The sequence below is a fragment of the Cyprinodon tularosa genome, unplaced genomic scaffold (genome assembly GCF_016077235.1).
Source record: "Cyprinodon tularosa strain WSP-4 unplaced genomic scaffold, ASM1607723v1 ctg204, whole genome shotgun sequence".
Taxonomy (NCBI): domain Eukaryota; kingdom Metazoa; phylum Chordata; class Actinopteri; order Cyprinodontiformes; family Cyprinodontidae; genus Cyprinodon; species Cyprinodon tularosa.
The window spans coordinates 165988-182807 of NW_024038751.1; the positions used below are offsets into that span (position 1 = coordinate 165988).

The window sequence follows — 16820 nt, forward strand, 5'->3', positions numbered from 1 at the left end:
GAAACAAAACATTGCTTATCAGTCCATTGGTGGATTGGGGAAGGTTTTACAGCCGTAGGAACAGAGCAAATTTTTTAAATCTGTTAAAATATGAGTAAAATATCTCAGGCAGGATCATCAAGAGGTCACACCAAAATGCAGAGGAAACATGTATTTAACAGCAACTTTTTTGTTATTGTTGTTGTTGTTCGAATTGTGTTTTCTTGAGCTGCATACATTGATTCTAATACAGTAGCTATGTGTAAATAATAGATTTGTCCATTCAATCTCTAAAAATACCTTTAATGTGAAAGTATGGAAAAATACATATGAAGCTGTGTATATGCACAAGAACAAATTGTAGAATTGTACAACTCAGTTCTAAACTAGTAATGTACAAAGCATATGATCTCCTTCCAGATTGTGTGCAGGAGTTTTTTTGGACCAATTTAATCCATTACTGTATAACTAAATGTCCCATTAAAGAAAAGAAGAATTTGAGTAAATTTTTGTCATGCAAATATATGCATTTAAAAAATAATATGTAATACTTCTCGTTATATCTATGAAATAAGACAGAGTGAAGTTATTCTATTTATTACTTTTTTGGGGGTTATGGATCCCCTTTTCTTTGAGGCTCACTTAATGTACTAAACAATGCCTTGTTGCCCTGTTCTTCTTTTTTCTTTTTGTATGAGATTTTCTTTTGTCATCTGCCCCCATGAAAAAATGGCCCCACCTTGCCCCCAGGTAATTTTGGTTTACAACCGTCGCTGACCCCATGTGTCATATCAGCTGCGTTTGTGCTTTTATTTTGAAAAGCCCTTATGTTGACGTCACTTTAAGGGAACGCAGCCAGTAGCTGCTGCTGCCGCTGCTGCTGCTAAAGGCCTTCTGATCCCTGATGAAGTAGGTTAACGACGCCTTAGCAAACACAGAGGCTTTTCCGGGTAACTTTCACTAACCTGTGAAGGTTCAAATGGAGGTGTTGGTCGTGTTTGTGTCGCTGGCTTCGGGGCGGTGGGTATCGGTTTCAGCGTTGTTTCCTCTTCGGTCGTGTTGAAAGTTAGCCCGGAGGGGGGCGAGGCAGCGGGCACGAGCTCTGCTCCACTTTATAACATGGTGGGAAAAGATTCAACCAAACTGTTATTAAAGTTAATTACGGACACTTTTCCTCCATTGCGGATTTTTTTTTCTAATCTTGGTGGGGATTTCTGCCTAAATGTGACGCAAATTAAAAATTGGGTTGTGGTTAAAATTGAAGACATTTTTGTGTGTGAATTCAGACCATTAATTCATATGAGAACAGCTGCCCATCTTGTTTGCTAAAGTTGCTTCCTTTATTTTGTTCTATTTGTGTAGATGAAACCAGGAGAAGAAGGACTGTGAAGTTACTAAGGTAGGAAAGTTATTTCCCCTCATAATGAAATACTACTTTTTTTGTAGTGTATTTCTTCACACTCGTTTTTTTCAATTCGTTTTATTATGATGCCTCTCTGCTTCATACATAAAGAACGCCTTTTATTTTTCGTCTTTGAAACGTAAAAATGTCTTGTAAAAAAATGAAACGTCAAACTGTAAAAAATATGACTATGTATGTATGTGTGAGATATATATATATATATATATATAGAGAGAGAGAGAGAGAGATATGCTTAATGACTGTTTAAGCCTGGAAATTATTAAAAAACAAAAAAAATAACCCTTCAATTTATAATCCCTCCCAAAACAAAGGTTAAATTTCTAAGCCCTGCAAAGCAGGTCAAATGTAAACAACAACTGGCTCTAAAGCGTTTGGGGATGAAATTGCAGAGATTATTTTGCCGGGATTTGTGTGTCTGCTCTCATTCAGGTTAAAATGGATGATAAATGTTCAGGGAGAAATGGTGGTAGTGGGAACAACCCCCGCAACCGCCGCCGCCTCCTCCATATCGACACAGTTTGATAAACGCTGACCCAGCAGGGCTTAAATGCTGATACAACAACAACCATGCCGACAGGAAGTTTACAACTACAGCAAAAATGCATCTTATTTGTTGGAGTAATCATCATAATCCTCTTAGCCACATGGCTGGTGACATTGTCCAAATGCATAGTATTATTGTCGCCCCACGGATGTTACATCTGTTTAATTTTTGCTTCTTTTAATCATTTCCAGACCTTAATCTTAGGTCCCTAATAGAACCAGCATTTTTACGGACCACAAAGTAATTTGTCATTAGTTTCTAATTTAGTAGTTTTCGAACATTTCTTTTTTTAATTGATTTCATTTTATCAACATTTATCATCTCTCTGTTTTATCATCCGTCTCCTCAATCCTTCATTTGTTTTTTTTATTTGTCTTTTCTATTTAGCCTCCTGTCGATTAATTTACTGTCTGATGATTTATTTTTCTGTTATTGATCTGTCTATCAACCAGTCAGTTAGGATGTTTGGCCTGTTGGAAATCATTTATTGTCATTTATTGGCATACAGCAAACAAGGAAAATTAGATGCATGCAGCTGTCCAACAGTGAATGAGCAGCTTAGCAGTTGCCTTTTGTATATCTGCTTCTGTCTCCTTGAACCCCAGTCCACCTCGGCAGATGGCAGAGGTTTCTTCCTGTTAAAAGATTTCAATCTGGTTTTTCTTACAGAGAAAACTTTGAATCAATTTGACGGTGAACTGGTGAACTGTAAAGAGCCTTGAGATGGCATGTGTTGTGAATAGGCGCTATAGTAATAAACTGAATTGAATGTGCAGCAGTGATCAAAATGGTAAACGCTGTAGGAGAGGAGGAAAACCAGTTTAAGATATGGTGCAAAAGGCATTAATGTGGGAGGTTCAGAGCAGTGCAAAATGGATAAACAAAATATGGTGCAAAATTGCAACAACACTGAGTTGAGTTCTGTTTAAAGGGATTTGAAAATTTGCCATGTACTGCAAATATGTTTACAAGTCTGATGCAGAGTCTCGATGTGTGATTTCATTAGTATCAACAGTCTGATGGCGGTGGGAGAAAAGCTGTTGCACAACCTACTGGTCCTACAGTGGATGCTGCAGGACCAGCAGGTCCTGTGATGTGCAAGGTTGTCTGTGATGTGCAACCCCAGGAATTTGGTGCTGTTGACCACCTCTATAGCTGAGCTGTGGATGACCAGTGGAGGGTGGTTAGGCCGATTTGGGATGGGATGATGTTGTTGAAAGCTGAACTGAAGTCCAGGAACATCATCTGCATGTGGGTGTTCTTCTCCTCCAGGTGTGCCAGGCTCAGGTGGAGAACAGCAGAGATGGCGTCCTCAGTGGAGTGGTTCCGTTGGTAGGCGAACTGGAACCGGTCGAATGTTGGCGGCAGACTGGAGACGATGTGTTTGTTAACCAGCCTTTTTGAAGCACTTCATCATGATGGGAATCGGTGCGACAGGCTGGTAGTCATTAAAACAGGCGAGGCTTCTTTGAGACGGAAATGATGGAGGCAGACTTAAAGCATGCTGGCACTACGGATCGGTCCTGCAAGGTGTTACAAATGTCTGTGAGGACACCAGCCAGCTGATCTGCATACTTCTTGAACACCTGCCCAGGCTGACTGTTTAGGAATCCCAATATGAGCCACAGTACATTTGCCCTGCTGACACCTTTCAGAGAAAGAGTATTCCTAAAGCACTCACAGACAGGTGGTGCTATACTGTATGTGTTAATAATTATTATCAACGACCCATCAGCACAAATTAATAGCATTGAAATGAAAGGAAAATGGATGGATGCTGGAACCAAATGAGATGAATGTTCCTCAAATGAAATAGCTGCAGGCAGAGAATCACAGGGGAATGAATCCTTCTTTTCACAAAGTGTCAGCTCCTAGAAAAGTTGTCCTGTGTTTCATTTAGCAGCTTCATCGGTTTAGATATAAACCTAGATGAAAGGAACTCATGACCAGAGAAGAATCCTGCTTCAGGGTTGAGTTTATAGACCGTGGAAAAGTCATCCCTTGATTCAGCTTGATTGCATTTTATTAACATTCTGCAGGCTCATTGTATCTGAATCGAGTGACCAAGTGGAGTCAGCTGTTGGGTTTCCATGTCGATGTTTATCCCACATGAGACATTGTTAGGAGCCAGGTGCTCTCCTGGAAGCGGATAAGTATCATTACAGAATATTTCCTGCCTCGATTCGCCCCAGACTCAGTTGGAAACACACGATACTCGGAGTAAACAACCAAACACAATTACTATTGTGGATAAACACCTGCTTCTTTCTCTGTATGATTTTTTTTTCCTTTTTTCTGAGGAGCTCAGACACGTGCACATGTTCTGGAAACCCCCCTCAGTATTAAACCTATTGCTTTCTTCCTCTTCTTCATGAAGGCTTTTGTTAGTTTTGTCTCCTGTTACCATAGGAAACACTGAAGTATCCCATGGTTTCCATTGGTTACCTGTTACATAAATACACAAAATCTGCAGCAGGGTTATTTTAAATATAATAAATAGATACAGGGCTGCTCAGTGGTGCGTAACTAGATACATTAATGGTATTTGACACCAATGTTTTATCTCTGACCCCAGAATCTGCCATGTCCAGTCCCACCTGGCTGCCGCCGAGGACTCTAGACAGCCAGGATCGATCCGTCCCCCAGATGTCTCACTCCGCAGGGCCTCCCATTTACCAAACCGTCAACAACAAAGGTGGCCCTGACTTCCGGGGGCCAAAATATGCTCCTTACGACCAGAATGGAGCAGGGGGAATGGCGAATAGGTACATGGCAACTGGACCCACAGGTGAGAATGCTCCAAAATGTTATGATCTTGAAATAAAAAAATATCCCCTGACATAAATCAGTGAAAAGTATTAGTATTTCCCAGCATTACAGATCAAGCAGCTTTTTAGATCTATAAGTGGACATATCACCCATCCTTCTTTGGAAATCACTCGAGTTAAAGAGCTGAGAATATCAGTTTTCAAACCTTTTCATAAAAATTCTTAGTTGGATTCAGGTCTGGCCATTCTGTCAAGGAATTTCTAAGAAACAGCTTCTATCTACAGGGCACCGGTGTGACTAAGTCTGACTCTGCTTAGTAATCATGCAAAGCTCTGACAAAGAGGAAGTTTATTTTTGTTTAAAAGGCCCAGTTTGGGCTGATGAGTAAACGAACTGAGTTCTGTTTAGTGCTTATCTTCTGTAAATGTTTCCACAGTTCAACAATAAAACCTATTCTCCGCTTTAAACTGGTTAACATTTCAGTTTGAGTCACAGTTCCTCTCTTCCACATTGATTGTGTTGAAATCTGCTGGGAAACCTACAGGGTGATTACATGAGGCTCCGGTGCAAGGTTACGGCCCTCAGCTTGTTTTAGTTTCTGACTCCTTGCATTCTCACAGCCCTATTTTTATTATTCTCATTTTGATTTCATTGTTTTAAATGAGACTGAACTGTCCCAATTTGATGCTTTTAAAGAGGAAACATCATAACTGGATAGTCAGCACACTTTTTCACATGCTTATCATTTTAAACTCCCTACTTTGGTCAGTTTACTCTTTGACTAAGAGGCTTTGTTTAAGTTGAAGTTGTGCGTATGAGTACGTTGACATAAATATATAATTTTTCCAACTCCAGGTGGGCCCATTCATCATTCATCAAATGATCACTATTATCCTCCCCATCATGGCCACAAAGAGGATCGAAGCTGGAGCTCTCACCTGGACAGCTATGATATGATGGTGGGGACATTTTCTGCACTTTTTCCTCAACAGTTTTAAGTAACTTATCGGTGAAGATGTCTATCGCACTTTTTTATTGCAGTAGAATAAATATATCCATTTAAACATTTAAAAGTATTACCTTAATGTTTATGAATAGTTAATTACAAACATTTTTGTAAAATGCATAAAACTGATGCATTTCAGTTCAGTCAGATTTGAATCTTGTCTCTGTGCACAGAATGTAGTGCAGGGTCTGAAATAAAGAAATCCTCATGCACAAAACCAAGCAGTTAGCCTTTCTGGATCAAGTTTGTGCGCTAGTCCTCGCCTCACGTTGAGCCCTCTGCACGTCCACATTCAACCATAAATGGTCCATGTAAAGAACCACAGGGATGCGGTGTGTATTGAAACAAGCCAACTGATCAATGTTATTTTACGGTTACCAACGGCAACTGTGGGAGAGTAGGCCAAATAAATGAACCGAGGAAGTGGTAGGCCTGTTGGTGACTGAGGTGGAGAGTAGAAGGACATCCAGGTGGTGTTGCTCTAATCGCTAACTGGGAGATCTCAGAGTTATGGATCATTTTAATTCATTATTTTCTACATAAAAGTGGCTTCAGGGAAAGAGAACTGATTCTTGAATATTTTTAACCGGATGAGGGAATTTGCATTGGTAAGAGCTGTTTCACAGGAACCCAAACGAGGTTAATAGCTGCAATTAATTAAAATAACAATTATTATTACAACTTTTAAATGATTAGATTAACTTTGTTTTGTTGATTCCTTTCTGGTTTTGCAGCATCGTGGTCCTGAGAAAAGCACCAACTACCACTCCAAGATCGATGCCGATATCGACTCCCTCACCAGTATGCTGGCTGACCTGGACAGCCACCCCCAGGACCCCGCCAACCAGGTAAGACAGTGGGAACTGTAGGAATAACTACAATATTTGACCCTTTAGAATCTTTTGGAAATTTAAGTATATGATGAGAAATCTAATGATTTATGATGGGCGGTTCCTGGATAAATCAACTGTTGATGTGTAGCTGATCTTTGTTGATGTGCTCCGTGGAAACTTATGAGCCAGATTGACACATATATTAGAGGCTATTTCATTAGAGCAAACTTCCAGTCTGCAGGAAATAAAGTAGTTATTTTCCAGCCCTGACTTTGGTTTTATTTTACTAGTGAACAGTTACTGATGCTGTGCCTCCTCTCAGCTCTATGACAACGTGCCTTACAACAAGTACATCTCAGGGGATCACTACAAGTCTGCACACCAGAGCGCAGCCCCGACTCAGGGTCGGCCGTCCATGGGCTACAGCTCTCACCCCCAGAGTCAGTACCACCCAGCCCCTCCGTATCCTAGCGAGCACCAGACCCCCCAGTACTCCCACCAACAGGACTTCTACTCCACTTCCACCCCTAAGCCCTACCCGCAGCCCGTCCCAGCCTCCTACACCACCGCCTCCACTCCCACTGGGCCCCGGTTCAGCGTACAGGTCAAGACGGCGCAGCCCGTCACCTACTCTCAGACGGGGAGGCAGGCGGAGCAGGCCTACACCCCTCCTCCTCCTCGTCAGCACGTGTCTCGGCCCCCGGCCCAGAACCAGGCGGGTCCGCAGGGCTGGTACCCTCCACACCCCAACTCGCAGGTTCAGGAGCTGCACTCCGAGGGAGGCTACAAGGGCAACAACCCTGGAGCTGGAGGGAGAGTTAACCAGGTTCCTCTGTCTAAGAGAGGGATAGAAAAGACCCAGACAGCTCAGACGTCAGCGCAGACGCCTTCTTATCAGTCCAGCAAGGTAAAGAGTTGAACATGCCGCATCATATTCTTTAGATTGTTTCAGTTTGTGAATACGTGAGAAAACACAAAGTTAAAAGAAAGCAACACTTCAAATGGGCATATTTCCCCTGTTGTTCCATTTTTTCTCCAGCAGGGGGCGGCAACAACAAGACCTGAGGAGGAGCTGGAGCGGCTGACCAAGAAGCTGGTTTATGACATGAACCATCCGCCTGCAGAGGACTATTTCGGTACAGTTTGGGATTATTAAGTGGTGACAATTATTTTTTTCTTTCTAATATTTACTTTTAATAAAAGAATAAATGGAGGTTCTGTGCTCAGGTCGCTGCGCGCGCTGCGGGGATAACGTGGTGGGCGATGGCAGTGGCTGCATCGCAATGGAGCAGGTTTTCCACGTAGAGTGTTTCACATGCATCACCTGCCACGCCCGACTGCGAGGGCAACCATTCTACGCCCTAGATAAGAAGAGTTACTGTGAGAGCTGTTACATTGTAAGTGAGGGAACCAACTAAAAGATGGATCACATTTTAGGTTTTTTGCTTCTAAATCTTCCTCTTCCCTCCTTTGTTTTCAGAGCACTTTGGAGCGCTGCTCTAAATGCTCCAAGCCCATCCTGGACCGGATCCTGCGGGCCATGGGGAAAGCCTACCACCCTCGCTGCTTCACCTGCGTGGTCTGTAACTGCTACTTGGACGGGGTGCCGTTCACCGTGGACGCCACGTCTCAGATACACTGCATAGACGACTTTCACAGGTACGCACGCTTCCCCCCTGCACTTCACAGAGCGCCGTCTCTGTTTCCCCAGCTGCTGTTTTTTTTTTCTGACTGTCCAAAGCGGCGTCTTTCTCAACAGGAAGTACGCCCCTCGCTGCTCGGTATGTGGAGAGCCAATCATGCCAGAACCGGGCCAGGAGGAGACCGTCAGGATTGTAGCTCTTGACCGCAGCTTCCATGTTCACTGTTATGTTTGTGAGGTGAGTCGGACATCATGAGTGGAAAAGAAACTCTTTCTTACACTCTTAATACTGAGTTTAATTGGGAATGATTTATGTGAAGCAATTCTTTTTTAATATGGAAATAATTTTATTTAAAAAACTAAATACATGAAAAAGTGTGTATTTAAAACTATTGTAGATTTTCTCTTTAAATCTTGGCTGGACTTTAAAATAAAAAAATTTAAATTAAAATATGATTGGTTCATGAGGTGCAATGAGGCATTTCAATTAGGGCTGAAACAATCATGATTAATCCATTTTTGAAATAATCGTCAAATTATGCAGTGATTCCCAACAAGGGCTATGCGTACCCCTAGTGTGCATTGCAGGGGGTACGTGAAAATATTAAATTTTTGCGGCATGCTGCTGTCGTCTGAAGGCGAAGGTCGAGGCTGTCACCTGGTTTAATTTAGTTAAAAATCTTATTTAAGGAACCTTTTGCTATCTGATTATTAATCAATCGAAAAAATAATCGAAAGATTAATCGATTTGCAAAAAAGTTGTTAGTTGCATCCCTAGTTTTAACACATTTGCAAACTGTGTTGATACTGTGTAGCTGAATACAATGACACCTGCTGGACATTTAAAGTCACTACAGGTATTCTCTTTGATATTTAAAATAATGACCGTTAGGGTTGGGAATTGAAAAGATTTTCACGATTCCGATTCCCTTTTCGATTCTATGAAACGATTCGATTCTTTATCGATTCTGTTTTCGATTCCAATTTGGGGAAAAGGGGAGAACAAACAGTTTGATTATCAGCATCAACTTTGTTTACCGGTACTTAACTATTGCACAATCTTACAAACTCAACAAGATCAAGATGTCCACAGGAAATGTGAAACTGGAGTAACATCTGTGTTTAAATGAAAAATGAATACAAGAACAAACTTAATAACCAACAATGTCTAATAACAAATGATGGGATAATAACCTATTTTAAATAACAAAAAATACTAATTATAAAACAGTAGTAGGGAAAATTAACAGTTCTTTTGCAGAAAGATGAGCATATCTGCTTTTTCTGGAAGGATACAGGATCTTTCAGGGCTTATGGTGTCTCCAGCCGTGGAGAACACCCTCTCAGATGGGGTGGAGGAAGCCTGCACACAGAGGTAGTTTTCAGCCAGTCCAGATAGCAAGGGCAGCGTATCTTGCTTGTTCCACCACCAGTGTGGCGCTATCCCTGCAGGGGATGGAGGGCAAGCTTTTATAGAGCTGGATTTCCTGATCTACCCTCTGGGCTAAGGAAAGACGGGGCTTTGATTCACAAAGTGACCGCAGCTCGTTGTCTTCCTCCTCGAATAGTTCTTCCAACTTGCGTAACTTACGTAACTTACGTAAAAAAACGTGACGTAAGTCGTGCTCCCCAAAACCGGCGCTCTAGGCTCTAGTGCTGAATCGAAAAAAGAATCGTTCAGCGAGCTGCCAAACGATGCCATGGATTCGGAAAATACGGAACCGGTTCTGAACAGGAACCGGTTTTCGATTCCCATCCCTAATGACCGTAAGAACAGCAAACAAATAAGTCACCTTGAATACAGAAAAGTTGAGTGATAACTGAGGGGAACAGGATGACATAACTAGAAAATGCTCCATATTTCTTGATTCATTTCATGATAAACAACAAAAGATCAGAGGTTTTATTTTTTTGACAGAAGCGCTTATTAACACAATTCAGTGCGTCGCCTGTATCGATCACGTGACTTTCTTGAAATAATACCCACACCGACACAGGTTTTTGTCTGTTAGAGCTCGACACATGTGGCGGCGCATCGCTGTTGCTCGACCCATCTCTAGGTTTCCAAGCATTAGAGGGACTGATTGCTTTAATTCATTGTTAAAACTGAAGCAGAACCAGACCATGAAACATGTCTGTGACCCAACACCCACCAGGTAATAAATTAGCTTCCACAGGGCGGTGATTTACATAAATAATCATTTCCAATGAAACACTCAACTTTTCCAGCCAGACACATGTGATTCAGGGGAACCTTTCTAAAGCAAGATCTATCCAAACGTGGATTGATTGGTGTAAGGTAAAGACTTGTATGTTTGTGTCTGGTAGGAATGCGGCCTGCTGCTGTCGTCTGAAGGCGAAGGTCGAGGCTGTTACCCGCTGGATGGACACATCCTGTGTAAGAGCTGCAGCGCCCGGCGCATCCAGGACCTCTCGGCCAAAATCTCCACCGACTGCTAGCAGATCTCCTCCTCTTCCTGGTTTCTGCCTCCCTAATCTTCAGAGATCCAACCCCCCCAGGCAGCACATTAATAACGGCACGAACGATCCTTATCATTTCCCCCTCATTTGTTGTTGTCTGCATCACTCTGCCACTCTTTTGTTGATATTATTGTTTTTGGTGCACTATTAATCATGTTTAGCTCAGATTAGTACGACTGTAGCCTGATCTGCAGGCAGCTTGGGCTCCACTTTCCCTTCGGTACTGATTATATCTTTAGGAAAAAAACCTGTTGGGACAGCACAGTTTCAGCTCACACCTATTGTCTAAACATATTTCAAACACGGGAAAAGAAGAAAAAAAAAAGTCTATTTTTGTAAAACACTATCAAAGAACTGAACTGCCTCACAGTTTGCATACAAGAGCACAGAATCAACATAATACTGTGATTGTAAATACGGTGCTGGTTTGGTTTGTAAGCCTTTAGATCAAAGGAACGTCCTGTGAAATAACCTCGACATGTAGACGTGAAGAATGTGCCGTTAAAACAACCAGTTTTTACTCCTTTAGCTTGTATGAAACACTCTAGCATTAGGTCCTTTTTGCTCTCTAGCTTCTAAATTCCGTCGGTCAGATATAATGCTTTGATTTTTGCTTGTATTTGGTGTTTGTGTTACGTTCGAACTGCAGGCGCAAAGAGAAATGAATACGAGACTCACAAGGTCATAGATGTGTCATTAATCTGATCCTACAGAAATATTAGAATCATGTCCGTTCTATAGTGGCTGATTGATGTAGGATTGAATGCGCGTTTAAAGTGGGTTGGTTGCGTTCATAGTTGCACTCATGCTGTCAGAGTTCAGGCTCTGCAGCGACAGTATTAATCGCGGCCCAAAAGCTCCCACACAGGCTCTGAAGGGAAGATAAAGAGCGGAGCCTGACACCTTGGTTTAAAGATACTGAGGTTTCATTGTTAAACATGTCCTTTATAAACATTTTAAATGAAAATAAGCAACAAAAAGCAATACCTATCCTACTGTTGCTGTTGTCTGTTACATCTATTTTATTTGATGTTCAGATCAGAAATCTTTAAAAATGAGCTGAGTCTTTTTTTTTCATGTTTCAAATAAACTTATTCAGAAGGATCCACCTTTTGCCATTCTGCTGTGTTAATGGAGGCAGGCTAAAACAGTACGAATGTCTGCACAGGTCGTTAGCCTGCTATAATAACAGTGATGGCTGGCGCTCCCATTTCCACAGCAGGACTTCTGTTTGTGTTTCACGATTGAAAATCCTTCACTGTAACCAATTTACTCTGTTTTTTGTTGTTGATTTAGGGAAAAAAAATATCTGCAACAACAAGTGGGGGAGGGGCAAAGCTGCTTAACTCTATGGTCAATTTAATCGGAGAAAAACTGAATTTACTCTGGTAAATTATTTCTCATTAAAAAGGATGTAAAGTTACAGATTCTGTCACGACTTGCTCATTTTCAGAAGCCATAATTTATAAACCAGCCCATTTTGGGGAAAAAAAATCTGAATTTGTTAAATTAATAAATGGCTCATAGTTACTTTAGAACCTGGTGTCATGTTTTAGGTTTACCTGTAATCATTTAGGTCCTATAATGGACCCTTTGTACAGATAAAAATAAAATAACAGAACATGTTTTTTAAGGGCTCCAGATCTGAAAATCTTACCTGAAGGATTTCATTCTCTTTCTAAACTTGTTTTACTGTGAATTCAGCCAAAACGCTTCAATTTATATACTTTTTCCCCCTATATTGTTACTTTATATCTAGAAGTGTTTCACTTTCCACCATTAGGTTAAACATTTCAGTGCTGCTCATATCTTTAAGTTGCTGAATCATGGCATCTCGTGTTTTTAAGACGTAGGGTGATCCTGCAAGCGTTTGATTCATTGGTGATGTTTTTTTTTGTTTGTTTTTTTTTTGGGGGGGGGTCTAAATAAACATGTTGAAACAAAGAGCAGTTATTTTAATGAGTGTGTACAAAAGGGTGAATATATCTAGAACATTTGAATAATATATTAGTTTAGCATGGAAACGTGTTTAAGCATTTAGTATATTTTCTAGGTTAAATGTAATATTTTCTGTAACCTAATGCAGTAAATGAAGGATCAAAGGTTATTTACTCTTTATTATCAGCAGTTTGAATACCAGAGCAATCAGATTTACTGAAAAATGAATAATAAGAGCCTTTTTAAAGACCACTGATTGATTAATCTCTATATACTTCTTACTTTGCAGTAACTTGCTGTATTGCAGGAGAGGATTTATTTTATTTAAAAGCAGAAACATCCCAGGTTGAAAAGTCCTAACATGTCTCATGCTAACATGAGGTGAAAGTCTTCCAGAAGAAGTTTCGGCAGCCGGCCTTTCGCTGTCTGTGAGCGAAGCGGATGTGTCGCCTCATCAGCCTCCCCCTGCCGCTTAATTCATCCTCCTCAAGGTCGCGGTGCATCATTTCTCCCCTGGACGCCATCAGCTCCGAGATAAACCTCAGCAGGATCAAATCAGTTAGATCCTGAAGAACAGAAACACACTGTTCTTTAAACTAATTCAGCAGAAAATATATTTTGATTTATTAAAGGCCAGCAGAGGTTACACATCCTTAGCATTACTAATATGTAAGAAGTGATTTACAGAGTACAGTCCTAGAATTATTGGTAATTATTAAGCCTTAAAATTGTTGCTGAAAAAAAAAAAAAAACATGCAACAACTTTATTTTCATGTCTTAATTTTTCTGAAGTATTAGAGTGAAAATACTTTAGTGGAGGCTTAATAAAAAAAACTGCAGAGAATGTTTTTTTATTATTATTTTAGACGCATCACGCTTTCAGAAATAATTTAGCCTAAATTGTTCAAATACATTTGAATTTCATGGAAATTTTACCACTTTAAAGCGGTAATGACACAATTGTAATAACTTAAAAAAAAAAAAAAAAACTTTATACACCAAAATACACAAATGGCATTTAAAAGCTTATTTGTTTATATCATAGTCAATATTTTCTAAGAATATAAGCAATAATTATCAGCAACATTGACGGATTTATTTTATTTTTCTGCAGCTTCAGATTAAAGTGAAAACTTACCTAAGAAAAAGAAAAACCTAAACTACTGTACAAATTTTGCCTATAAATATTTTCCACTTAATACTACCTTTTAAAACTGTTCAGCTTGAACAGTTATGTTTATTTTGGTGGTTTAGACCTATCAAAGACAAAACTGTTGAAACAGTTAGAGGATTAAATTGGAAAAGCTTGCTTTAGAGGAGGTTTGAGGTTTACCGCCTGCTTTAATTAGGTGAAATAGCACCATCTAGTGGATGGACTTCGATGTTGCTCTTTCCAAGAACAATTTTTCAAAGCTTGGTTAAGAGGCCCACTAGGTAGGAAAAAAATTAATGAAATTGAAGGGTTCAGTTGTTTTGACGACAAAAAATTATGACAAAAAGGGTAAAAAAATAACAACTAAAAAAAGTTTAAATATAAGAAAGAAGTAACTGTCAAAACACCACTTCTGCAATTAGTAACTTTAAACCCTGAAATATTTAATAAAAACAATGTTAACATTCTGACTGATTAAAACTATTTAATCATTACCACTTTATTTCTATTATCAATATTTTAGCTTTTTGCACAAAACAAAAATTGTGATTTAAAAAACTTGATTTGATAATTCTTCAGATCGAGCTGTGCCAATATCTGAAAACAATTTATTTTTTACAAAGTGATATGACCACTGGTAAATTCAAGTACAAAAATAAAGTGCCAAAAGAGGCATGCATATCCACACAGGTAAAATAAAATAAAAAATAAAAACAGAAATGAGAAATAGACTGTAGAGTGAGGGCAAATGAATAACATTAAATATACAATAGTTGGATACAAATAACTGGAATCTAGTAGGGTAATTTGGTAAAAATTTATCATTTCCTTTTTCTAAAAAAACAAAACAAAAAAAAACATTTAATTTAAGATGTTTTAATTCAGCAGAAAAAAATGCTATAATACACCCCTTTAGATCCTATAAGACTGATTCTAATCAAAATAGATATTTGTCAGTAAACCTACCTCATCACTTATAAGTTCTTCTTGTGTGGCTTCTAGCAGTTCGTTCACTCCTTCAGCAGCACTCACAGGAACCACCAGCATGGAGGAACACAAAGCAATTAGAAGAACCTGCATCTGAGAGCAAAACATCTTCCCACAACCAACTAAGGCTAAACCCGGCAGGTCAGTAATGCAGGAGCCGATTGCAGAAAGATGTGCAGATCTGGAATACTTTGTCTTCAAATCCTCCTCATCCAGGAGCCAACGGAGGGATGTGATTGGTGGAGAAGACTGGTTTTAAGTGGAGGAGGTCATCTTTAACCTTGATGACACTGTAAAAAACTTACACATCCCCAAAACATCTTTTAAAAAATCTTAAAATACTCACTTTAGGTTATTTAAACACATACTGGAATATATTTCAACTTCACCATAAAACTGCACAAACTAATACTATCAGATTCATTATGTTTTTCAGAATTAGCCACTACAGGAGCTTTGCAGGGGACCCATCATAACAGGAGAGCTGCACACTGTGCCTTCCTGTTGTTGATCCAACATGACTTAAATGTTAACGGGTGGACATTGTTGACTGGTTCAGCACTCGCCCACAATATCATCACTTTGAATCAGCGGTAGGATGATAATTAAAGAGATTAATTGCCCAAATGTCATGCTGCAGGTACACAATTATACTTAACATTAATGCATTGATCAGAGGTAGATGCAGAAAACCTAGCTGCTTAAATCTGAGGTTGTGCAATGCCAATGTGCTACTGCTCAAAGTTTTGTTCATGAGGTAGTCTATCCTACCTGTCACACTTTAATGTTCCAGGTCGTCAGGCAGACTTAATATTAAAAATGAATTTAGGAAGTTTTCACATTGATATTTCGTATATTAAGAGGGGGGAAAGCTGACCATATAATGCAAAACTGGTGGAAACATGGCCAGTGTGATAACTGGCTACCATCACTTTAAAGGGGAATTCTTCAGTCTATTTTTTGTATGATTAATTAACCCTTAATAGGGCAAATTACCATTTTTGAACACTTGCATACCCCTTACAAATGTAGTCCCCTCAGTGAGGTCTAGAAGCACAAGATCTATATCCAGCCATTCAGTAAAGATACTGCTGCTACATGGCTGTACATCTTATTTTGGCATTTGACCAATTATACGAACCCTTATATGATATATTACCTACTGTAAATTAAGTTAAAAAAAAAGTTAACTCAAGAAAATAAGGTAAACAGCTAATTGAAAAGTTAATAAGTTAAAAAGCCTAACTAACAATTATATTTAGGTTTATAAACTAAAAAAGTTTAAGTGCCAGTATCAGCATTAATGCCTCTAAGGTTATATTGAACAAAAAACAAAACAAAACAAAAAAACATGTTTCTTTCACTCTCAGTGTTTTTCATGAATTTCTTGTAGAATCACTTTTGTTTTTTTTTCTTAATAAATTGGTTATTGACATTATTTACATACAAAGGTAATACAGTGATGTCATGGATTCAAATAACACTATAGGCTTGAAAGTTTGATTTTCAAAGTTATTTCACTGAGTGCCCTATAAAGGGTTAAGTTCGGCCATATCAGAGGAGTTTCCAGCATAAATGGCCTGTCTCCTGTAGGTTTGAGCCTGGAACTTCACTGAACTTCTTAAAAAAAAACTTTTTTTAGCCACTAAGAAGGAGGTCTTCAAAAGGGCTTTGCAAAAGTTTTGGTTGATTAGACTTTTTTTTTTTTTTATACTCCCCCTGCAATTTTTTCCACTAATTGAAATGTCTTTAAATCGACATTAACATGAATTCAACACACTGTAGTAAACAAATAAATGGAGGCAGAAGATGTCATCAATGCACACAGGAGCTCTTTCAAGCTGGGCACTGTTTCATTCACAACACCTGTCCCATAAACCAGGAATCACAATCAGAAATGCTTTAATAATCCCAGGGAGAAATTACTTTCGATACATTACGCCATCTGTAATAAAGTGACTATGGGACCATTTGATAAACACAATTAATAATTTACAACATAAATTTTTAAGGGGTCCCTGTTCCATCTCACCATCAGTTTGGGGGTCCTTGGCCTAGAAAACGT

General features: G+C 39.4%; 2 protein-coding genes across 7 annotated transcripts; one reads left to right on the forward strand and one right to left on the reverse strand.

Moving 5' to 3' along the window:
• The first annotated feature begins 802 nt into the window (after window positions 1–802).
• Window positions 803–12102, forward strand: trip6 (thyroid hormone receptor interactor 6). 6 transcript variants are annotated; one of them, XM_038284913.1, is made up of 11 exons: window positions 803–888; window positions 1342–1378; window positions 4522–4734; window positions 5571–5674; window positions 6456–6569; window positions 6877–7461; window positions 7594–7690; window positions 7782–7951; window positions 8035–8213; window positions 8314–8434; window positions 10525–12102. In XM_038284913.1, exons 3-11 carry the CDS (start codon window positions 4530–4532, stop codon window positions 10654–10656), a joined length of 1707 nt encoding a protein of 568 aa, XP_038140841.1. In that variant the 5' UTR covers window positions 803–888; window positions 1342–1378; window positions 4522–4529; the 3' UTR covers window positions 10657–12102. The 6 variants fall into 6 exon arrangements, with proteins under 6 accessions (XP_038140841.1, XP_038140842.1, XP_038140844.1 ...); XM_038284914.1 differs by having other exon boundaries at window positions 887–999; XM_038284916.1 differs by lacking the exon at window positions 803–888 and adding an exon at window positions 916–1101.
• A 634-nt stretch (window positions 12103–12736) lies between these two features.
• sst5 (somatostatin 5) lies at window positions 12737–15704 on the reverse strand. Its single transcript, XM_038284918.1, has 2 exons — window positions 14735–15704; window positions 12737–13181 (listed from the first exon to the last, which is right to left on the reverse strand). The coding sequence occupies exons 1-2, from the start codon at window positions 14861–14863 to the stop codon at window positions 12987–12989; spliced, it is 324 nt and encodes a 107-aa protein (XP_038140846.1). The 5' UTR covers window positions 14864–15704; the 3' UTR covers window positions 12737–12986.
• Window positions 15705–16820: the final 1116 nt, after the last annotated feature.

Excerpts from the sequence above, each read along its gene's own strand:
- trip6 (XM_038284911.1), top strand. The coding sequence starts at position 3,325 with ATGTGTTTGTTAACCAGCCTTTTTGAAGCACTTCATCATGATGGGAAT. Across the intron at positions 7,691-7,781 it reads GCCTGCAGAGGACTATTTCG|GTCGCTGCGCGCGCTGCGGG; the intron begins GTACAGTTTGGG and ends TTCTGTGCTCAG. Across the intron at positions 7,952-8,034 it reads ACTGTGAGAGCTGTTACATT|AGCACTTTGGAGCGCTGCTC; the intron begins GTAAGTGAGGGA and ends CTTTGTTTTCAG.
- sst5 (XM_038284918.1), bottom strand. The coding sequence starts at position 14,863 with ATGTTTTGCTCTCAGATGCAGGTTCTTCTAATTGCTTTGTGTTCCTCC. Across the intron at positions 13,182-14,734 it reads AAGAACTTATAAGTGATGAG|GATCTAACTGATTTGATCCT; the intron begins GTAGGTTTACTG and ends TCTGTTCTTCAG.